Source organism: Halichoerus grypus, chromosome 4, assembly GCF_964656455.1.
Source record: "Halichoerus grypus chromosome 4, mHalGry1.hap1.1, whole genome shotgun sequence".
Classification (NCBI taxonomy): domain Eukaryota; kingdom Metazoa; phylum Chordata; class Mammalia; order Carnivora; family Phocidae; genus Halichoerus; species Halichoerus grypus.
In genome coordinates, this window is record NC_135715.1 from 192973580 (window position 1) to 192997136 (window position 23557).

General features: G+C 57.7%; 2 protein-coding genes across 5 annotated transcripts in view; both read left to right on the plus strand.

The window, feature by feature from the left end:
- CROCC2 (ciliary rootlet coiled-coil, rootletin family member 2) overlaps nt 1–3321 on the plus strand; it is a 59934-nt gene extending 56613 nt beyond the window's left edge. The window contains exon 29 of the mRNA XM_078070037.1: nt 981–3321. Within this exon, the coding sequence (XP_077926163.1) occupies nt 981–1204 (224 nt within the window). The 3' untranslated portion in view covers nt 1205–3321. The remainder of the gene's footprint in view (nt 1–980) is intronic.
- A 3357-nt stretch (nt 3322–6678) lies between these two features.
- The window catches only part of SNED1 (sushi, nidogen and EGF like domains 1), an 85145-nt gene continuing 68266 nt past the window's right edge, over nt 6679–23557 (plus strand). For all 4 annotated transcript variants that reach the window (XM_078071593.1, XM_078071594.1, XM_078071595.1 and 1 more), the window contains exon 1: nt 6679–7223. In XM_078071593.1, the coding sequence (XP_077927719.1) occupies nt 7011–7223 (213 nt within the window). In that variant the 5' untranslated portion in view covers nt 6679–7010. The remainder of the gene's footprint in view (nt 7224–23557) is intronic.

Genomic DNA, 23557 nt, shown 5'->3' on the forward strand with positions numbered 1-23557 from the left:
TACGCAGATGGGAAGGACGGGCTGGACCGTTCCTACACTGCTCGGCCCCAGACGACAGTGGGGTCTACCAGGGTCACACCTCAAGTCACAGGCAGAGGTGGAACCAGGACCCAGGGCTGATGGACCTCTCCTGGTCTCTCCGAGGCCCCATGGGGGTGGTAGCACGGTCGAGGGACCTCGGGAGCCAGGCACGGACCAGAAGAGGGAGACGTGTGGGCAGCACCGGGTCAGGCAGGCCTGTGGGCAAGTCCGGGGCTGCCCCTGCGTGGGGTGGGGACGTCTCCTCTTCCCCTGCCGGGCAGACCCCTACCTCCACACAAGGACTTGGCACGAGGAGCTGGGGCAAGAGTTGGGCTGTGAAGCCCCCGGAACCCCCCGGTGCAGCCAAGCAGAAACTAGGACCCCTCTCCACTTCCATCCGGTCACTCCCACCGCTCACTGAAGGGCAGAGCGAGGATCCTGGGCCAGGCGCCCCACCCTCTCTGTGTCCTTAAGGGGAGTGGTGGGGACAGTTCCTGGGTCAGAGGTCACTGTGTCCGGTAGTGCCTGGCACATGGCTGTTGGAGCAGAGGTGGTCCCTGCACCTGTCCTTCAGAGTCAGGAGGGGAGAACAGTGGCCTTGGGCATGGACCTGCCCTGCCCTCCCCCCCCCAGCCCTCCCCCCACGCACTTGCTGGAGCTGACCCTTGGGCTCTGAGCCGTCAGACACCTGGGAGCCCTCAGGTCAAAACCCTCATTTTACAGCTGGGGGAACTGAGACCCAGAAAGGTAAAGTGACCACCCACTGTCACCCCCAAGTTAGTGTCCCTAACCCACCGAGACCCATGTGCCAAACTTAGAAGCCAAAGAGCACGTATTTCCTTATCATCCTGAGTGCTTTTGTGGCCTGAATGGAAGGTGGTCTGTCCTGCAGGCACGCAATGGCCTCAGTCCCCAGGACCTGCACAAGTGGGTGGCGTCCCTCTCTGGCAACCAGTGAGCCCGTCCGCCTGCCCGATGTTTCCCTCCCACACACGCCCCCTCTCCTCAGGAGCCACAGAGCTCCACACAACCCCGTGCCTGGGGGCCCTGGCCACAGGGTCTGCCCACCCCACCTGAGCTCCTGCCCCGTCCCCAGGTGGCCAGTCTGAAGAAGCAGCTGGACCAGGAGGTGCCTTGGCAGCAACAAGCCTGCCTCCGCCAGGCCTCCCGGCCCAAAAAGTGAGCCCTGCTGCCCAATGCCCCCGGGTGGCCTGCCCACCAGAGCCCATCACAGCCCAACACAGCCGAGAGCCGCCGGGGCCAGCAGAGCCCCCGCCAGGAGAACAGAGGCCCCGGGCTGTTCAGTCACAGCCCGGAGCCCACCACTCCTGCCCCAGGGACCCTGTGTCGGCAGGCGCCCTGCAACTCCACTGAGCACAGAGCTCCCCCCGGCCCGTGGGACACTGCTCCAGGACGCTCCTCTGCGGCGCCCCCCGCCCCCCGCCCCCCGCTGCAGGGAGCCCCCCCGCCAGCCCGCACCCGGCCTGGCACTGCTTCTGCTCGGACACACGGATCTGGGCAGATCCTGGTCGCCAGGCCCCGTCCGGCCAGCTTCCGTGGCCACAGGCTGCATTCCATGCCCTCAGCTCTATAAACACGGGGAAACACGTGGAAAATATTTCCACCAACCGGGGCCAAAAACATAATGTCCTGCAAGGCCCGGCCACCACTTCCCTCCGTCCAGAGGCCGCGGGACCTTCCGTATGCAGGAACTGCGGGCCCATCCCTGTGGCAGGTGGCTGGAAGTGACTCAGAAGCAAGTCCCCGTGACTCACTGGCCACAAGAAGCGCTGGCCTGTGAAAGTTAGAGCCCTGCCGGAGCCTCCCACTTTTCCAGCCTATAAACTCTGGGAAAATCCCTGCGGGAACCCAGCCCCGGTTGCTGCGGAGACCAAGGCAGCCATCTTGGGCCTCTGTGGGGTTCACCTGTTGGCGCTTTTACTCATTCCCCCATTAACACTGGGCAGAGTGACTTGCTTTCCTCTCCCAAAGGCCTCTCTTGCTTTGTAAGCGCCACGTTTACACTGCCTCTGTCCCTCCAGAAGCTCCCTGGGGCACCTGTTGACAGATGAGGAGGAGACGGGGCCTCCACAAGGCCTTGCTTCTGGACCAAGGCCACAGGGCAGTCAGCAAGAGGTCAGGTGAAGCCCAGAAGCCCATGTCCATGTGGTCAGTGAGGCCACAGGCCCAGCGTCCTGTTGGCTGGAGGACGGAGATGGGCTAAGGGCACCGAGCAAGGTGAGGCCCAGTGCCTGGGGCGCTGGAGCCCTGCTGGGCATCCTCCTGTCCTCACACACACCACCCACCCCACCCCCCTGGAGGTGAGGTCCTGAGGCGGGGGCCAGGCCGAGCGTGCAGGGGTTGGGGCCGGACGGCTGCCCATGCCCTCCCTGGAATCGGAGGGGAAAGGCTCACAGCTTCTTCGCTGGCCACCTGAGTGGAGGCCTCCAGCCTGGAAGAGGCCCCGCAGCCCCAGCATCTGTCTGGGGGTCATCAGCCTTGGACCAGTCCTAGCTCTGCACCCTGCAGCTGTGCAGTCCTGGACAGGCTCTCTAGTCTCAGTTTCCTGTAAAATGGGGCAACTCCACCCCAGAGGGGCATGGTGAGTCCTCTATGAGGTACTGCCCAGATTGGCACCATTATGAGCTCTCGGCACCTGGGGGCGGCACCATCACCCTGGAGCCCCTGTGGGTGGGGACCACCAGGCATCGCCAGGCATCTGGAGCTACAGCCCTCCCGGGCGTCAGAGAACTGGCCCCACGCCCACAGCGGGGTGGGGGTCAATGAAGGCGGGGACCAGGAGAGCCGTAGAGAAAGCGCCACTCCGGGAGCCCAAGGAAGGCTGTGGTTCCCACAGCACGGAGCAGGCAGGAGAGGGTGAAGGAGCACCCTGAGGAGACAGGCCCTGGCCCCCCGCAGCGCCCTGGCCTTTGAGGGAGGCTGAGGCTTCCACTGGGCCACAGCTGGAGCAGGAAATGGGCCACAGAACCAAGGAGGCCAGCTGCAACCAGGGTCATTGATATTCAGGTTTCTAAAACATTAATATTTTTCAAATAACTGCAAATAAAATTTTAACAAAAAAAAACGTATAAAAAGAAAACCACCACCACCCATAACCCATCCTAAAATCTGGGCATTTCCTTCTTCCGGCCCGTGGGCAGGCGATGGCTGCGGGAGCCGTTTATGCTGTAGACGCTACATCAGATACTCTTTCTAAAGACTCTTGGTTGATGTTTTACCGTCTGGTTTTTCCCATGTCATTAAAAATGCCACAGAAGCATGATTTCATCAGCTGCCAAACCTCCCAGCAAAGGGACAGGCCTGGGCCACCTAAGTGCCCTTCTGTGGCGGCCGTCCCTGGTGGCTGTGGAACAGTCGGGAAGTGGAGTCTGCCCTGTGGGCCGGGGGCGGGGCAGGGGGGGGGAGACGGATGAGGCTGCCTGTCAGCGGTCCGAGGTGTCTCTTGTCACCCGAAGGGAAGAGAGAGCCCAAACCTCAGCCCACCTGTAATCATTTTTGGCCTCTCCCTGCTGATTCTCCAGCTCAAAGTGTTTCTAATTCCTCTCTGTTTTTTAATAAAATAAAGCAGCAGTGAGCATCCCAGGAAGGAAATGTTGAATCCCATTCTGGTCATTTCCCTAAGATCAAGAGCAGAAGTCCCGTCCTGGGTGTCCAGCTGTGTGGGGGCTCCATGGAGGCGGCACCCCTTGCCGCACATTAGGGGAGAAGCCAAGTGGGCCCAGGACTCAAGGACTGTCCCTTCGTGTGAGGGGTGCTGTGCACCCCGAGCCAGGTGTGCTCATCTCTGCCTCAGTGGACCAGCTGTGCCAAGACTCCATCCAGCCTCACAGTGTAATAACCAGGTCCACACGAGATGGACTCAACCTGCCTTTCCGGGCCCTATAACCTCCTAGCCTCGTTCCCAGCGCAGGTGGGAGGGGGGTTACCTGGGGCTGGGGCTGCTGGTTTCACATACGTGGAAGAATCAGCTGCTCTGGGGGAGATTGTGCTCAGCCAGCTGCCCCTGGAGAGAGAGCTCTGGGGGGTTTAGCCAGCCAGGCTTTGCCGCTACTGCCCCACTCGGAGCCCTGCTCAGGGTCCCTACCCCAGCCCTGCAGGGACCAGCCAACCAGGCCAGGTGCGTTGTGGGGAGGGAGACTCCCCACCTTGCCCTGAATGGAGCCCCAAGTCCTAGGGTATCCCGAGGTCGGCTCCGGGGCACCCCCATTGAAAACGCAAACATACTCAGGCCCTAAACTAAAATGTCACAGGTCTGTTGGGGAGGCTCAGATTTCCTGGCCGCGGAACATGAGCCTGCTTGATAAAACGATTTTGGTTTTGATAAATGTGGACTTTCTGTGGCAGAGACAAAGGCGCCCTTGAGTCCAGAGGGGAACCTAAAATGGCACATTGCTGAAAAGTATTTCCTGATAATATTTTTAGCACCTGAAAAAAAAAAAAAATTTTTTTTCCCTCTTTTTTTGCCTGTGGAGTTGTGTGGGGGTTTTTTTGTTTTGTTTTGGGGTTGTTTTTTTTTTTGAAATGTAATGCCCAGCAGTGGCGGGGCCTCATGTTAACCCCCCGTCTCCCAGACCAGGTACAAACTGGCCGAGGGTGAAGGATGCAAAGAAGCAGCAAGGCAGGGGCCCCAAGTAAGCACGGCCTCGTTGGGGGCCACGACCCAAAGGTCTGCCTGTGGCTGGCTCTAGCCTAGACCCACAAGCACCTGCTCTCTGGGGTGGGGCCTAGGCCTGAGCACCTCACAGAGCCGCCCAGGGGACACACTTGAGCGGCCTGGTTGGGACCTGTGTAGACCAACCACCCCCACCATGTCTGGAGAAACAGTCCCTTTCTGGGTGCATCTAGTGGGCACCACTGTGTGCCCATGGGTATGCCGGGCTCTCGGGCAGCCCTGCTCCCTACAAGCCCCCAAGTGGATGCAAATCTAGCCCAGAAACGGGCCTTGACTAGGTTCTCCTGACGCATGTGCTCAGGAGAAGGTGCCGAAGAGGCGCACGTGGGCCTGTGCACATGTGTTGTGTGTGAGCAAGTGTGTGTGAGCACGTGACTGAGTGTGGGTGTGTGAGTGTTGTGTCCATGTGTGTGAGAGTGTGCATGCATGTGTGTGTTTAAGCGAACATGAGCAAGTGGGAACGTGCCCTTCCTCCCCAGGTTCTTGCCGAGAGCTGTGTGAACTTGGGATTCTGTTCCCAGCACAGCCCCAGCCATCAGATGTCATCTCTGACTTTCATCCTCCAAAGATGGGAGGGCTTGACCTTTCTCATCCTTCATTGGAACCACGCAGTTGTCCTGCTGTCCTGGGGGTCCCCAAGGCAGGAGCCTGGCCCCGGGGCTGGCCCTCTCGCAACCGAGTTCAGTGGAACTAGAGAGAAGTTTCAGGGGAACTTGTTCTGGGGGGGCGGGTACCAGTGTGAGGTCGACCCCAGCTGTGGCTGCCTCCTTAAATCCCAAGTCTGCCCCGATTCTAGCCTACACCTGTAACCCACAGAGTCAAACCATCACACTCTGAGGACTTGTCCACTATTTCTTCAAAACTGCACTAATGTTCCTGGCTAACTGCAGAACAACACTTGCTCACTGAATACATTTTAGGACATAAAGAAAAACACAGAGCCAGACATAAAAGCTCCCAGAAACTCAGCGGTAGTGCTGGCTCTTTCTGCTTGTCTTTGGTGGATGCACAGTTGTCTTCTGGAGCTCCAGGCTTGGCTCGCAGTCACATATCCCCCAACACCAGATTCTGAGAGCAGGGGGAATGGGGGAGGACCCTGCACTGAGCCTGAGCAAGGTGTGAGGTCAGTGGTCCCACAGGCGGGAGAAGAGCTGGGATGGCCACGAGTTGGGGACACGGAATCTGGATTGTGGACTCCACCCACCAGGCCCAGGAGCATCTATCCACTTGCCCCCAGCCCACGTGGACTTGTTTTACCCCATTGACAGCCGGCAAACCCAGGAGTCTGCTGGAGATTCTCTTGCTGTGAGGTTCCCTTAGGACCCTGAACCTGTCAGGAAACCTCGCCAGGGATTTCTCCTGATGTGGCTGTGCAGGGTGCAAATACTTCGTCTAATGCCCTGAAGTCCCCCAGGCCAGGGGCCCTCACAAAACCAGACGGGAGCCTCACCCCCAGGGCCAGGAGCAAGTAAGTGTCCACAGCTCAAAGCTTGGGGAGCTGCATGGGGCTGGCCTCTGGTCACTTCCACAAGGGTATCCAGGCACTGTTAAGCCGAGTGGCCCCGACTGACGACACTGCTGGGGATGACCGGGTCCCCTGGCAGGGCAAGGACCCAGACCCAACATCTCAGGCAGGTCTTAGGGTCTGTCTTAGAACTGCTGTTGTGAGCAAGGCCCCTCCTCTGGGCCCGCCCTAGTCTGGCGACTGGGGACCCACGGAGAAGGAGGACGAAGCGCTCGTCCGCGAAGCGCTCACCTCGCCAAAGCCTGGGACCAGAGAGCCGCGCCTCCCCGCCAGCGCAGGCCCAGCCGGGTGCGTCCTGAGCGCCCCGGCCCTCCCGCGGGGCCTGGCGCTTTAAGAGCGGTGTTATTTGCATGACCCCGCCCAGGCCCCGCCCAGGCCCGGTGACCGCCCGGCTGGATATTTAAATCGCGGCCCCTGGGGCGGGGCCGGCCCTGAGCGCGGTCCCGCCCGGCGCCTTCCTTCGCGGAGCGGCGACCCGAGCGCGGCCCGGCCGAGCGCGCGGAACCCCCCAGACTGCGCGCCGCGCTCCTCGCACCCCGCCCGCCCCCGCCGGCTCCAGCCCCGCACGCGCCGCCAAGCCCTCGGTCCCCGCTGCGTCCCCGCTCCGTCCTCGCTGCGCCCCCACTGCGTCCCCGCTGCGTCCCCGCTCCGTCCCCGCTGCGTCCCCGCTGCGTCCCCGCTCCGTCCCCGCTGCGCCCCCGCTGCGCCCCCGCTGCGCCCCCACTCCCGCCCCTCTGTGCTCTGCTGCGTCCTGGCCGCAGATCCCCGGCGATGCAGCGCGCCGCCGCCTGGGCGCTGCTCTTGGCCGCGGCCCTGGGGCTCGGGGTGCGCGGGGTGCGCGGCGCGGTGGCCCTCGCCGACTTCTACCCGTTCGGCGCGGAGCGCGGCGACGCTGTCACCCCCAAGCAGGACGACGGCGGCTCGGGGCTGCGGCCGCTCTCCGTGCCCTTCCCGTTCTTCGGCGCCGAGCACTCCGGACTCTACGTGAGTAACCTCGAGCTGCGGGGGCGCCGGGGAGGGCGCTGCGCCCCGCCGCTGCCCGCCGCCCCGACTCCCGCCGCCGCCGCCAGCAACTTGGCACCGCGGCGGCCAGAGGTGGAATGAGGACAGCGCTTCCTCCCGCCGGCGGCCAAGGCCGGACAGCGGCCCGCGCGAGAGGCGGGCGGGGGTGGGGTTCGAGCTGCAGCCGGGCCACCTGGGCGAGGGGAGCGCGGCGCGCCCCGGCCGGGTCTCACCCGCCTGGAGCCTGGGCAGCGTGCGCGGACCGCGTCTGCCCGCGACTGGTCCCCAGCGCGGTGGGGGGAGTCCTGGCCCTGTCCTGGTTCTTTCAGAAACAGCGGTGGGGCGGCAGCCACGTGCTTTCCGGGGCCTCGTTTCCCGAGTAGGGCACCTGACCCCTTCAGTTCCTCACCGGGCCTGCCAAGGTCTCATCCTCTCTCCTGGCCACTTAGGCGCCGCCCCAGGTGACGCCTAAGGCGCACTGCCGGGAGGCTGGGACCCCTGCCCCAGGCAGTCAGGGCAGGGCCTGCTTCTCGGCAGACCAGCTCTGGGTGTGGCGGTAGCCGGAGGAGTGTCCCCTCTGGCTGTTGTCTCCCTTTCTCCCTTCCTCCTGAGTCCAGGAGCTGGTCACTCCCAGGAGTGCGAGCTCTGGGGCCAGGGGCTCAGGACAGCAGGGACTGCTCAGGCTGAAGGACAAGGCCGAGCGCTGGTCCTGTGTCTGCTGCTCCGTGTGGGACCCTGGGCCACAGAGGGCACGAGACATTCTGTCTCATCACTGTCCTGCACCTTTACTGTAGGAGGGTGCCATGCCCCCACCAGCCCCGAATCGAGGCTAGGGAAGTGTTGCGCCAGCCTGATGGTACCTCCCTTTACGTCTAACACCGTCACCCCAGGCATGACCTCGGCCATTTTCAGTACCATCCACCACCACTGCCGTCAGCACCGTCCCCCCGCAGCACCACCCCCTGCGTGCCCCCATCCACGCGGCCTCCTGCTCTGTCAGCTCTTTCCTCCCCACCACCTTCAAGGCCGGCCACCTCCACCACCACGCACATCTTTTGCACTGTGGACATCCTCACCCAGCTCTGTCCCAGTGGCCTCCACCAACATCGTGTGCTCCCTCCACCAGTGGCCACGGCACAGCCTGGCCATGGCCTCTCCCCGCACCTGTGCAGGAAGGCTCCCGCACCTGGGCAGCAGCATTTGGTGATGGCAGTGGTGGGAGGGGCAAGCGTCCTCTCTGTAGATGCCACCCTGCTGAGAGTCCCCCTGGGCCAGGGCTGACTTCCAGCAGTACGTGGTGGACAGCGCAGCGCCGTGCTCAGGGGCTGCAGGGGCCAGAGGAGGCCCTTGCATCTTAGAAACGGGACAACTCAGGTTGGCACCATTTTCACAGAACACTGTCAAAATGTTCTGTAAGCATCGGGGCCAGGCTCAGCCTTCCTATCAAAGTCGCAGGTGAAAATATTATTAAAATGGTTGACCCTCTTAATAGCCTCACCAAAAACATCTACCCTTGCCAAAACAACTGGGAGAAATGGCTCTAAGGTGGAAAGATCTACTAGAAAAACAAATCGTTTCATCAGAAACGAACATTATGGCTGTTAACAAAACATATATCTTCATAAAAGCTTTTTCCTGAAACAAAGAGAGTATCGGAAAAACACGTGCCCGTGTGGACACAGTGGGCACGCTGTGCCTTCTCTTTCTTCAGTGAGAAAGACAGTGGAATTCCTGAGGGAGCAGGGCCCGACACCTGCCTGGCAGGACCGTGAGGGCGCTGTGGTCATGGAGGAGCAGGGCCGCGGGTGGGAGGCAGGACAGAGAAGGGAAGGTATTTGTTCCATAGCACGCAATCTGGCCAGTGCCTCCCACGCCCATCCAGTGCCTGCACCTGGACGATCGGAGGGCAGATGGGGAAACTGAGGCTCAGAATGCCGATTCCAGGGCCTTTAGACCACCCTGTCCAGCTGTCTCCTCACCCTTCCATCTCAAACTTAGTGGGACCCAAACAGAAGTCCAGCTTCCTCCCTGGACCCACTGTTGCCTTTTGCTGCCTCCCTCCTTTCCCTTGTCCCTTCATTGTCGAGGCCTTGGAAACGCATCCCACTTCCCAGCGTCTGCGTGGTCCCAGCCTTGGGCCTGGCCACCGTCCCCACTCGCCAGGATGCATGTAGGTGCCTCCTGGCTGGCCTTGGTCTCCTGGCCCTGCCCGTAGGAGCACTGGCAAATGTGAATGAGCTCCTGCCTCTCCTTTCAGCCCTTGCCTGCCCCTGGCCTCGAGGCTGGGTGCTTTGGCCCCCAGCACACCCTCCGGCCCCCTGTGCTCCAGCCACACAGAGCAGGCCACGCTCAGGGGTGGCGCTTGCTATTCCTGCGGCGGGGGACTCTTCCCCAGACATGCAGGTCTCGACAAGGGCCCCCCACGCCCCTCCCGAACTCTGTCCCCTGTGCTCACCCCTGACCCCACCTTGGTTGTTTCCTTGCTTGGTGTCCGCCTCCCGCCTGTGGACCTGTGTGTCCTGCAAGCCACATCAGGATGAACTCGTAGCATGTATTTATGTCTTCTGATAGGAGGCAGTGGACACGGCACCTGTGTGCGTGCGTGCATGTGCGTGTGCGTGTGTGTGCACGCGCGCGTGCACAGAGCAGACTCATTTCCCGGCTCTGTTCGCTCAGGGAAATGGAAGCCACACTACCCCATAGCACTGAGCGCTCTCCTGGTGCTCGGCTCCTGGTTGCCGAACATCAGTCTCCCCAGAAGGAACTAGGGCTCTGTGGAGACGACTCGGCCCAGGCAGGGAAAGTGCAGAAGGAGCTGTAAATGAAGCACATTCGAAGTAAGACGCGCTCCAAGAATGGTCGGGATGTGGCAGGGGGACACAGAGGCCATCAGAGGGGCTCTCTGGCCATACGGGGACAATCGGAGCTTGAAAAGAGCGGTAGCAACAGGTTTCCATCCTTTAGATAAAGAGGGAGCCAGGGAGCTCGGCCGGTAGGAGTCAACAGTGATTACACATGTGAATGAGGGAAGCCGTGTGGGCAGCACCGCATCCAGCTTCGCTTTCCTGACTCGGGCTCAGCACGTGCGCTTCCAGCTCAGAGTGTCCTTGGTCGTGTGTAGAGGTCGTCGTGTCTGCCCCTTGCTCTCGGGCAGCTCAGGAAACGTTGTGTGCAGGCAGACAGACAGACAGACAGACAGAGGAGGGGAGAGCCCGCACCCGGCGCACATCCGAGCGGCGTGTAAGTGTGGATCAAGTAGGAGGACGCTCCTTGCTGTGTTCTTGCAGTTTTTCTATCAAAGCAGAGTGAATGCCTGAATGTTCTCCTGCTGAGAAGAGCCTTCTGTGTGTGCTGCCCAGCGCACCTGGACGCACACGCGGCCCCCGGGAGGCCAGCCTGGCCAGCTGGGAACGACTCCGGGGTTCCCGCCCCTTAGCATGAAGCCAGAACTTCGGAGCTAGACGCGAGCAGCTTGCCAAACCCTGTCCCTCCACACAACTCACCATCAGAACCTGGTGCATTCATTCTGCATCGACGTGTTCATTCATTCATTCCACATCCTCAACCAAGCCCTTGCACTGAGGCAAGAAATAGCAGCGGTGTTTTGGTTTTAGTAGTAAAATCATTTCTGGGAGCACCTGGGGGGCTCCGTCAGTTAAGCGTCCGACTCTTGGTTTCAGTTCAGGTCATGATCTCAGGGTCACAGGATCGAGCCGCACATTGGGTTCTGTGCTCGGCGTGGAGTTGGCTTGAGACTCTCTCCCTTCTCGCTCTGCCCCTCCTCCCCTCTAAAACAAACTCACTTCTATTTTGTTCACTGTGCTGTCCCAGCTTCCAGAAGAGAGCTAGCTCCTGGAAGCTGCTCTGCCGATGTCTGTTGTTCGTTTTCTGATCAGTGGGTTGATACATCCATAATCCCACCATCCAAAAATAAGCACTTTCAACATTTTGCTGAAATTCTTCTTGATCTGTTTTCAAGCATACTCAGGGTCCTACAAGACAAATCTGGGGCTGCCACTTCATACAATTCCTCTTTCCCATATTTCTTTCACTATTTTATGCCATGAGCATTCCCCATGCCTTAAATTTGTAGAAACATGCTTTCTGGGGACAGTCTAATATTCCTTCCTGTGGCTAGATCATGATTATTTGAATGGGTTGCTCCATTGACTGTTGACTGAGTTGGTGGTCTCAGTGGTCCCCATGAATTAATGATGCTCTGGAGCAGGTGCACCCTATCCATGCCTTTACACGAGGCTCCCGTCCTTTCCTTACAATAAATTCCTCCAAGTGGGATGACTGGGTCTGAAGGAATGCATCTCCCTACTGCCCCCTGCCACCCAGAAGGCCATCCTCATTGGCACCCTCCTCTCCTGGCCTCCAGGGATGCTGCTCCTATGGGTCGGTGAGCAGGCAGGGGGGAAGATAACAGGCTGGTTTCTCCCCATCCCTCGTCTCGGGGGCGGGGAGGGCAGCCTTAGAGCCTCAACATCCATAAACTGGTTCTTTACAAAGTGAGGCGAGTCGTTCATTCAACACCTACTGTGTGCATAGCCACTGCCCTGCTCCGCAGCCCCAGGACTCGGCTGAGACACAAGTCCGAACTGCGCAGGCTGAGTGCAGGTGGGAGGAGTGGGAACGGGACGGGGTCCAGGCTTGGGTCCCTGACCCCACACCCTCCGCACAGCGGGGCAGCCCGGGACCACGCTGTCCTCCGAGCTGGCCCGGGGGTAGACCGCAGCCAGCACAGTCCCCCTGACCCTTGTCGGCCACTCCGGTCAGAGGGAGCATGGGCACAGGCAGCTTCAGAGGCTTGCTGGGGACGGGGTCTGGGATGCAGCTGGGGCCCAAAGGAGTGACTACTGTCCCCAGAAGAGGGACTGGCAGGGTGAGAGTCTGGGTGTATGTGGGGAGCAGGGACACGCCAGGTTTGCATTTGGGGTGCATCCCGACTGTGGTAGCTATAGGATGTCAGCGGACCCCACGGGGGCTGCAGGGCTGCAGGGTGGCCCAAAGGAGGCACCTCTGTCTGAGGACCAGGCCGAGGGGCAGCAAGGTCTCAGGAGAGGCAGGAAGGCAGCGGCTCAGGCTGGTGATGGGCACAGAGGAGGAAATGGGTGCCCAGGGGCTGTGGGACTGTATCGCACGGGGAGGCATGTCCAGGGGCACTGGGGAGCCGGGCTCTGGGCCTGAAGGGACACCTGGTCATGGTGGACCCCAGGAGAGGCAAAGAGGTGGCTTTGCCGGGGGTGGGGGTGGGGGGAGTTGCCTTCTACACAAGGAAGGAGAGAGAAGAGCGCAGCAGGGACAGGACGGGGGACGAGGAGGCACAGGTGCTGGGACACCGGAGAGGCAGGCCCTGCGGGTGGGGCGGCGGGCAGCGCGCCAAGGGGAGAGCAGAGGGTGGCCGCAGGGAGCCTCTGGAGGAGGGCCATGGAGGGGGAGGACACCGCAGGAAGCACAGCTGGGGCTCCCAGCCCAGGAGGGCTTGGCCTGGGCGGGAGGGAGGGGCAGCTCCTCCAACGCTGAGCTCCGCCGGCCCGTTCTCCAGGGGAACCCCCCTCCCGCCCCCTAGCCCAGGGAGGGGGGCGAGCCCCGTTCTCTGCTCTTCCCCAGGAAGTGGGCCCTGAGGGTGGCTCCCCTGCTCCCCATCTGCTGGGGTCCTCCTCCCGCAGCCCCACTCTAGCTCTCTCCCAGCGCTCAGCCAAGGGCCAGCCTCCCCTCCTTCCCCGGCTGGGTGTGCGGCAACTTCTGGCTCTCCAGGGCTCAGACCCGCCTGGCCTGTGAGCCCCAGGGGCCCTGCCCCCTCGCTGCCCCGTAAGCCGGACTCCAGCCCCCAACTGTGCCGTGGGAGGAATCCTAATTACCCAGAAAGCCGCCAGGAAATAAAAAACATGCCTACATTTTTCAAAACAAGCTTATAAAAGGCCTCAGGGGCTTTATTGTTTTATTCTTGGCAGAGAAGTCAAAGCAGGAACCAAGGCCCCGCCCTTTTGGATATGCTGTTTGCAGAGCTGGGGTGCTGTGGCCTCGGGGTCCCTGGCTCCCCTCCAGGCCTGCACGGCCCCGCTCAGAGCAGCCCCTCCATCCAGCAAGGGTGGCACCAGCGAGCCCTCGAGCTCCCGCCTCGGGGACCGGCCAGACACACGTCACATACTTTGGGCTGGAAGTTGCCTCCGAGAGACTCTCCAGGACATTTCCGCTGTTTCCTGGTTTTATCCAAGTCGGAAATGCCACCAGTGCCGTCCCTCTGTGCTTCTCCTGAACCAGTGGGGGGCCGGCCTGGGCCTGCAAGAGAGGTGTGGGCGCCCTCTGGCCAGCCCCCACGCCACACTGCACACACACACACACTCACACGCACACACCCTCATACACACACACACACTCATACACACACATACATATACGCACTCATATGCACACACACACTCACCACACACACCCTCCTACACACGTGCACACTCACACACATTCATATACACCCTCATACACATGCACACACATACCCTTGTACACACACATTTGTACACACATACACGCTTACACATGTGCACTCACACACACTTGTACACATACACACATCACATGCACACCCTTGTACACACATACACACTCATATATAAAAATTTGTACACATATACACACTTATGCTCATACACTCTAACACATGTACACATACCAATATACTCATACACATGCACACTCATACACGCACTCATACACACAAACGCAATCATGTACACACATACTTGTACACATACACACTCATCACATGCACACACTCACACAATCACACACATATACACACTCTTATACACATACACACTCATCACACACACATAATCACACACATACACACACATACACACATAATCACACACATACACACTCATACACACATACACACTCACATAATCACACACATACACTCATACACACATACACACTCATACACACCCTCACATAATCACACACATACACACTCATACACACCCTCACATAATCACACACATACCCACACTCATACACACATACACACTCATCACATACACACACTCATACACACACACTCATACACACCCTCACATAATCGCACACATACCCACACTCATACACACATACACACTCATCACATACACACACTCATACACACACACTCATACACACCCTCACATAATCACACACATACCCACACTCATACACACATACACACTCATCACATACACACACTCATATACACAGGCACACACACAGGCGCTGCTCCTCCCCCCAGGGCCTCCCTGCAGTTCACAGAGTCGCTGCAACTTCCTGTTGCGTGGGGCGGCTTCGGGGCCGCCCCAGGGACGCTGACCAGCAGCTCCCTTCCCAGGACCGTTGGCCTGCTCACACGGACGGGAACAGCCCCTCCGCGGACTGACCGCGGGCCTCTGGCGCCCGCCCGGCAGAGAAGGGTGCAGGCAGGGTGTGGAGGGTGCAACTGCCGACCGCCCACCCCTGCACTCAGTTCTGCCCACCACACGGCCGCACGAGGCAGCCTGTGTACAAGTTCCCCCCGGGGCTGGGACACCCAGGGGCAGCCTGGTTCCAGCAGCCGGTCCTTGCACAGGAGAGAGGCAGCATCTGTGTGGGAGAGGCCTGGCTTGGGGAGACCACAGGGTGGCCACAGGGAGGCTCTGGCCAGGGGCGTCGACGGGGAGGGGCCGGGAGGACAAATCAGCAGGTCCTCCTTCCTCTCTGCTCCTGGGGTCTCCCTGCATTTTCGTGAGAGCCCCAAAGGGCTAGGTGGGTCCCCCACATAGGCCTCAGGTCCTCATGGCCAGCCGGTGCAGGGTGGCTGCTCTGGGCCCGGGGGCCCAGCAAACACCCAGGCCCACGGTCAGGGTTCTGGGAAGTCAGTGGCTAAACAGCAAGCGGGTGGATCCTCACTTCTCTAAGTCCCAGATGGGGATTAAAGCTACCTTGTTCAGCTAGGACATTCACCTGTCACGGGGGGGCGTCTGACGGGGAGTCCGGCTCTAATCCTCCCTCCTCAGTCTCCGTATCTGCATCACATGTTTTATAAAGTACTACTGCACGTAGACAAATACTATAAAGCTGGTATTTCGCGAAGTGGCATTTGCCCTGCCCTGAAGGAGGAGGGGGCCCTGGTGGGGGATGGGCAGGGCCGCCACATGGATCCCCTCACCCCCCAGCTCCCCGCTCTGGGTCTGTGGCACCCAACCCTCCGGTCCAGCTTGCCCACTCCCCCAACCCCCACCGGATGTGCAGATGTTCTCATCTGGATGAAGAAAGCCCAGTGGGGTTCCTGTCCAGGTGAGAGCGCCTGCCGGCAGCCTGCTCACACAAGCCAGGGCCCCCACCGCCTTCTCGGCTGTGGTCCTGGCCCCCGCCCTGCCCTGGCAGGGAAACAGGGCCGGCTTGTTCTGCCTCCTTCCTGGACCCCTAGGCTCTAGGCCCACACCCCCAGGGCGGGGAGGGCAGCGGCAGTCTGGGATGGGGGCAGGCCGGAGGCCTCTGCACACACCACACACAGCTGGGGGCTGGACTTGACTTCAAAGGAGGAGGAAAACTCAACGGTCTGCCTGCAGGAGCCACAGTGGGGAGCAGGCCAGCTAAGGGATGCGGGGAGGGCAGCACAGGCTGGTCCCACCGGCAGGTGACCCATGCCGCCTGCAGCTCCAGCCCAAGCCCAGGGGTCCCCACTGCCTGGTCTCTGCCGCTCCCATCCACAGGTGCCTTTTCCACCTGTGAGTTCTCACCCTTAACTCTTTTCCTAAACACATGCAGGAGACCCATGAAATGTGCCGCAAAGGGACAAATGCAGCGCAAGCTTCAGTGGACCCACCAACAAGTTACAGCGGCCCCTAGCCCCTCCATGCCCCTCATGATGACACCCTGGCCCCGCTTCCCCGCCCTCCCAGCACGCATCCCTAAGATCGTTTGCAAACTCCGTCTGATGGAAGCACGGGGAGTCCATTCTCTTGCACCTGTCTCCTTTGCCCCAGATTGTGTTTAGGGCCGCCCACCTGTGTTTGGGGTAGCATCTTAGTTCATCTCTGCTGTTTAATTATGTGAAGAGACAACAATTGTTTGACTGTGGTGGACATTTGGAGTTCCTAGTTTTAGACTCTTCTTAACAATGCTGTGTGTGAAAATTCTGGAACATGTATCTGGGTATCCTCAGTGCACATTTGTATGGAGTGAGACCGCTGGGCCATGGGGTGCACCTGTCTTCAGCTGTAGTAGACCCGGCGGCCTGTGGGTGCTCCCGCCGCACCACACCCTGGCCACCACTTGTACCCGCCTGGTGGTTGTGTACTGGCCTGTTAGCATGGTTTTAACTTCCTTTTTTATCAGTGAGGCTGAACACATCTTGTATGTGTTCGCCGACCATTGGATTTTCTCGTTCGTAAAGTCCTTCCCCTCTTGTCTGTGTTACCTTTTTCCTGTTGATCTGTGGGAGTTCTTGACACACCCAGGTCACAAACACTGTAAATTTCTCTTCCCGTTCTGTGCCTTATTTCACTCTCTTTAATGGCATCTTTGGGTGAATAGACGTTCTTAATTTTAATATAATAAAATGTGTCCGTCTTTGTTTTTATGGTTAGAGGGTTTTGTGCCTTATTTTAAAAATCACCCCCAAAAGTCAGGAATATATTCTCCAACAGTGTTATTGCTGAATTGTTTTGTCATTCACAATGAGGTGTCGAACGCACCTGGAGCTGGGCTCTGTGCGTGGCGCGAGAGCCAAAGTACGGGGTCCCGGCTCAGGAAAGAAGCGCGCTGCTCCACAGCGCCCCTGCTGTCTGAACGAGTGTCCTGCGTGGGGGTTGGCTCCCGGCTCTCCAGGGCGGGGGCATCATGGCCGATCTCCGGGTCTGTCACAGCAAGCCCATCTGTCCTGTTCTTCTCAAGAGGACCTCCGTCATTCTTGGCATTGCATTTTCGTATAAAATTTGGAATTGGCTTATCGAGTTACACGCATACACAGACACACACTTGCTGGGATATTTTTGAGACTGCATTGAATATATAGATGCATGTGGGAGAATGGGTATCTTTACAATATTGAGTCATGCAATCCAGGAACATTGTGTGCTTCTATGTTTATTGAGGTTGTCTTTAATGTTTCCAATCAAGCTTTAGAATTGATTTTAGAGAAGTCTTGTGCATCTTTTTTAAAATTTATTCTGAAGTACTTGATATTTTTATACTGTTGTTAATGGTGTCTTTAATTTCTACTTATTGCTGGTATGTAGATTCACGGTTGATTATTTTTACATTTTCTAATTTTATATTTAACAACCAAACCAAGCACCTTATTAGTTTTACTAAATTATCTGGGGATTCTCCCAGATTTTCTACAACCACGTTCATATTGCACACAACTCACAGCAGCTGTGTTCCTCTCTGTCGAATCTTTTTACTTTTTGATTCATTATTTTGCCTTGCTGTGTTAGCTCAGGTCTCCACTGCATTGTCTAGTGGAAATGGTGTTAGCAGGATCCTTATCTTGTTCCCAATCTCAAAAAGAAACTTCCATATTTCATCATTAAACACGACGTTTGTTCTTGTTTATTTTGAAGACACCCTTGATCAGATTAAGGGTATTCCCTTATATTCCTAGTATTCTGAGAGTTTCTATCACAAGTGGATGTTGACTTTTATTAAATGCCATCTCTATATCTAGTAAGGTGATCATGTGATTTTCTCCCTTAATCTGTTAAATTGATTATTTAAACTGATTAAATTAATGGTTTTCTAATGTAAAGCCTAGCTTGTATTCCTCACAAAAATCCAACTTGGCGGGACACCTGGGTGGCTCAGTCAGTTAAGTGTCTGCCTTCGGCTCAGGTCCTGATCCCAGAGTGCTGGGATCGAGTCGTGCGTCGGGCTCCCTGCTCAGCAGAGAGCCTGCTTCTCCCTCTGCCTGCCGCTCCCCCCGTTTGTGCTCTCTCGCTCTGACAAATAAATAAATAAAATATTTTTAAAAAAATCCAACTTCGGGGGGCACTTGGGTGGCTCAGTTGGTTGAGAATCTGACTCTTGGTTTTGGTTCAGGTCATGATCTCAGGGTCAGGAGACTGAGTCCCGCCGCAGGGTCCATGCTCAGCGTGGCATCTGCTTAAGACCTTAAGACTCTTTCTCCCTCTCCCTCTGCCCCTCCCCCTGTTTATGCAGTCTGTCTCTCTCTCTCATTCTCTCTGTCTCTCTAAAATAAATAAATAAATCTTTTTAAAAAATCCAACTTGGTAGTGATGAATTGTTTCTCCTATTTATATATTGCTGGATTCAGTTTGCTAATCAGTTTGAAGATTGTGGCAACTTTTGGCGTCAGTGAGATTGGCCTGCTGTCCATCCATGTACTGGCCTTGTTGATCTGAGTATCAGACTGTGTCAGTCTCGTGAAATGAGTTCCTCTAGTCAGAAGGGCTGATGTATTTCTGGAGTTTTTCCTTACATGTTTGCTGGAACTCACTGGTGGTGCCATCTGGAGCTAGAGTTTCCCTGGGAGAGTTTGTGCCAATTCGATGTCTTCAATAATTATATAAAAAAAATAGGTTTTCTCATTCTCCTCACATTTGGTAAGTTGTGTTTTTCTAGGAAAATTTCCAATTTATGTACAATTTCAAGGTCGTTATAACATGAAACTGTGGAGGTCTGGGATTTGCTGTGCCCTCCTCCCTGGCTCATGTTAGCCTGTTACGGATTTGGGGTTGCTGGCCGGAGACCCCAGACTCCTGGGTTGGAAGCACAGACGCCGCACCTCGCGGCGCAGCAGGCAGCGAAGTCCAGTGTCTGCATCGGAGCCTCTTGCTCCCCAAGTCCCTCGGGGCACAGAGGGGCCCCCGCTGTGGGCGTGTGTCACGGCCAAGAAACACTGAGCTTGGGGAAATCTGCCCTCTGTCCGCAAGGGACACAACACTCGATCCCTCAGGGCTGATCTCTGCAAACACAGCCCTGAGATACAGCCCCGGGAGAGCAGACCGAGCCTGCATTCTTGGCATACCCAGCAAAAACACGCCAGGCACTCAGGACCCATGGCAGATTGCCTCTCCCCACAATCCACCTCCTCGGCCCCACGTGTTCTTGGCCAAACTCAAATTTTCACATGGCTCTGCCATTCCATCCGTCACTCCGATTAGTCAGACCGCAGAGGCCAGGACCAAATCGGTGTGATTGGGCTCACAATGCATTTAACTAAGGCTACGACATGCCGGGCTCTGAGCAGCGACAGGATGTCCCACGGTGGCGACCTCTGCCTGGCCCCTGAGCCGCAGGTGCACCAGCTGCGCACCAGTCCCTGAGAGGCCAGGGGCTCTTGTTTCAGCCAGGATGTTGCCTAAGGCCAGGCTATTGTCCATTGTGACCCCACAAGGAGTTCAGACTGCCCTGCTAATCTCTGACGCCACCACCGATAATTACAGAGGCGGTAAATGGGCCAAATAGGTGACTCCCATTAGGGCGACCCTCTCACCCTGCTTTACCGGGAAGCTTCCGGGTCTCAGCACTGGAAGGCCCAGGAGCCCCCTCGGTCTCAGGCGGATGGGGATGGTTGACCCCCTCATCTCCACCCCCTTGGACGGACATTCCGTGGCTCACCCTCCGCCCACACACAGACATACGGCCCGAGAGGCACAGACCCCTCGGGTTTGAGATTTGACGCTGATGTGGATCTCTGCCACACGGTCCGACTGCGGTCTGTGGGCCGTGTCCCGGAGCATTTGCCACCGTGTTCACCACACAGAGCATAACCCAAGGCCAGGCATGCACTCGTGTTGGAAAGACCGAAACGAGGCTGTGCCCTCTCTGTGTTTACACATTTTTGTGTCAGCACAATCATTTGTGATTGGCGGCGTCCCGGGGCCTTTTCCATTTTTCTAGCGCACAAACAGGGATGCAAACCCAGCACAGGGCAGGTGCTGCCTGGCACAGGGAGGCCACGGGGGGTTTGCCAGGGGCTGGACCTAGGGGTGAAGAACCATCACGCTTCCCGATGCCCGAACCCCCAGGTCTGAGAGGGTCCCTGCCCAGTGCCGGGTGGGTCGCTCCCTCCACAGCGTGCCCGACCCTAGTGCTCACCTTCTCCCCACTCCCCTACTCACACACCGATCTCTCACCTGGAGGGTTTAGGAGCAAAAGCAATAGGGGCATTCGAGTGAAATTTATACAGACCCAATACAGCCCCCACTTTGGCCCCCGTGGACCTCCAGAGATGACAGTGAACAGCGTACTCAACCAAGTGACCTGTGTCTCCATGACTGAGGAGCATGTTGGTCCAACAAGAAAATCCAGGTGGCTGAGCCAGAGTTTCGTTCGAACCCGGAGGCCCCTCTCGGCCGGGCTGCCCCTGCTAGACGCGCCCACTGGGGCTGGCCTGTGCTGTTGTTAGGGGACAGGGAGGTGCGCCGTCGTGCCCAGGAACAATGCGGAATCCCCAGCTTTCAGCATAGGCCTACACAACCCTGTATCAGTCTCCTCCCTTTTGCCCTGGTCATTACCGAAGGGCAGCCAAGAGGAGGCGAATCCTGGCTGGGGACGGCCACATTCAGTGAGCAAGCTGCCTGGCCGGTACGCAGAGCAGGGCCACGGGCGGCAGAGGCAGACGTCTCTGGGGTGGAGTTTGGGGAGGCTGATCCAGGGCTCAGCAATGCCAGGTGCCAGTGGACGGTGGAGAGCATGGAACGGTCACTGGACACTTGTACCCTGCGCGGTGGCCCGTGACATAGAGGGAGGGTCTCTACCAGGCACGAATGACCCAGAAGATCACTGTAGTGATACGGTGGAGTGCTGGTCAGGCTGCAGTCAGCAGTATCGGACCTGGGCCTTGCAGGGGTCAGTGGTCCTTCCCAGCTTCCACGGGAGACAAGCCTGGGGGGCGGTAGGAGCTTCCGCACCAGCAACACCCAGGCCTTTCCTTCCGCCGGGTGCTGGCGGGGGCTGGGGTGCCATCTCTGGTATGAGGAGGGGTTCCCAGAGTCAGCATCTGCCTGGGAGGGGCCTCCACCAGTGGCCCTGTCCCCATCGGTCCCATCGGAGAATGCCCCTCCCGTGGGCCCCTCCGAGAGTGACCCAGACTGCACCCAGTGGCCGCAGCGCGTGCCCAGGCTCGCAGGCCCCAAGCATGGGCTGTGCCCTTCCGGGCGGCAGACCGATGGCAGTTGGGAGCCGGCAGGCTTTTTCAGCATCGGCTTTCTGGCGGGAGGGCTGTCTCCATACTGAGCTCTGAGCGGCCGCGGGCAGGGTGAGCAGTGCTCCCCGTGCCCAGCAGACCGGCGGTCCGCAAAGGACAGCCCAGGAACCCAGCCCAAGGTCTGTTTGCGTATGGCCCTTGAGCTAAGAATGTTGTTGATATTTTTAAAGGGCTATAAAAACAAAAACAAAAGAACAAAGAAGAGTATGTGATGGAGACCGTATGTGGACCCCAGAGCCAAACATATTTATTATCTGGCCCTCCACGGAACAGTCTGCTGATCCTCAACTAGACCATTTGCAGCAACCCAAAGGTCAGTAAAAACCGGGCGTGTCTAGTCAAGAGTCCCTTCTCGGCCCGGAGCACTGGCTGGCCTTTCCACAGGCTACCCCGTTGGAGCTGGGGCTGCTCCTGGGGCTGGGGCTCCTGGGGACGGCATCGGGCTCCAGCTAGGCTGGACCATCAGCAAACCAGGCAGGTTTCCAGGGGACGCTCAGGGGACCCTCTGTGACTGGAGGACCCCCTGAGCCAACGGCTTTACTTGGGACACTGGAGTGAAAGATGAGGTCCCCCAAAAGGGTAGCTGCCATTTTTTACATAAGACCAAGATGACTTAGTGTCTGTGCCATTTCTATTTGGCCACCCACCCTGTTGGGCCCTTCCCTGGTTACTGGTCAAGTTCAAGTTGACCCACCCCAAATGGGGATATTGGGCCAGAGTCATAAGACCCCCATGCATCGCCCTGGCTTCTGCAAGCTCTCCGCTGGGCCCTGCGTCAGGCTCGGGCTGCTGCTGCCCTGGAGACGCCTCGGGGGCCTGCTGACTCCTGGACTCCCCCAGTTTCTGCAGAAGAGCCTGGAGGCAGGGCTGTGGTTCTCTCATCTCTCAAGTGCAGCCATCCCCAGAAGGAGAGGCCCCAACACGTCCCGGCAGAATGGCAGGCAACAATGACACACTCAGACCCCACCCACGAGGTCCCTTAAGCTTCCTGTCCCCACTGCAACCTTGTCTTCCCCTTACAGGAGCGCTGCGCATGAGTCAGGGGACCATGTTCTCTGCCTCGGGAGGCCCAAGGAGTGGGGTGGCATGCACAGGGGAGGCCACCCTCTTGTGTAGCCTTTAGCTCCAGGCTGATGCCCGCGCCCCAGACTTGCTCCCTCCCTCCCTCCTTCCACTTAGATGTAATTCACATACCATACAATTCACTCTTACAACTCAACGGCTTTTCATGTATTTAGAATCGTAATTCATCACCACAATTTTAGAACATTCTCCTCACCTCCAGAAGAAACCCTGTACCCCTCAGTTGTCATTCTCCAGCCCCCCAATTCTGCCCCGACCTAGGCAATCACTAATCTACTTTCTATTTCTATTAATTTGCCTATTCTGTACATTTCATATAAATGGAATCATATAGTTTATGGTGTCTGGTTTCTCTCACTTAAGGTAACATTTTCAAAGTTCATGCATGTTGTGGCGTGGATCAGTATTCCAGTCCTTTTTACGGATGAATAATATCCCATTTATCTTTACCCATTGATTAGTTCATGGACACAGGCGTTGGCCCACTCTTTGGCTATTGTGAATAATGCTGTAGTGAACATTTGTGTGCAGGTTTCCTTGTGGACGTGTTTTCGGTTCTCTCAGCTATGTGTGGATATACCCCTACCATGGAATGGTAGATGCACAGAGTTATGCTCTGTTTAACCACCTGAGGAACTGCCAGACTTTTCCAAAGTGGCTGTACCATTTTACATCCCCCTAAGAGTGTATCCGGGCTCCGGTGTCTTTACATCCTCTCCAACACCTGTTATTGCCCATCTGTTTTCATTCCAGCCATCCTAGTGGGTATGACATGGTATCCAGCTATGGTTTTGGTTTGCATTTCCCTGATGGTTAATGATGCTGAGCATCTTTTCATGTTATTTGTATATCTTTTTGAAGAAATGCTATTCAAGTCCTTTGCCCATTTTTTATTGTGTTATTTTTTTAGAAGAGTTTTAAGTTCACAGCAAAATTAAGAGGAAGATACAGACATTCTCCATATACCCCATGTACCCCCACATGCACAGCCTCCCAATTATTAACCTCCCCCACCAGAGTGGTACCTTTGTCACAATCA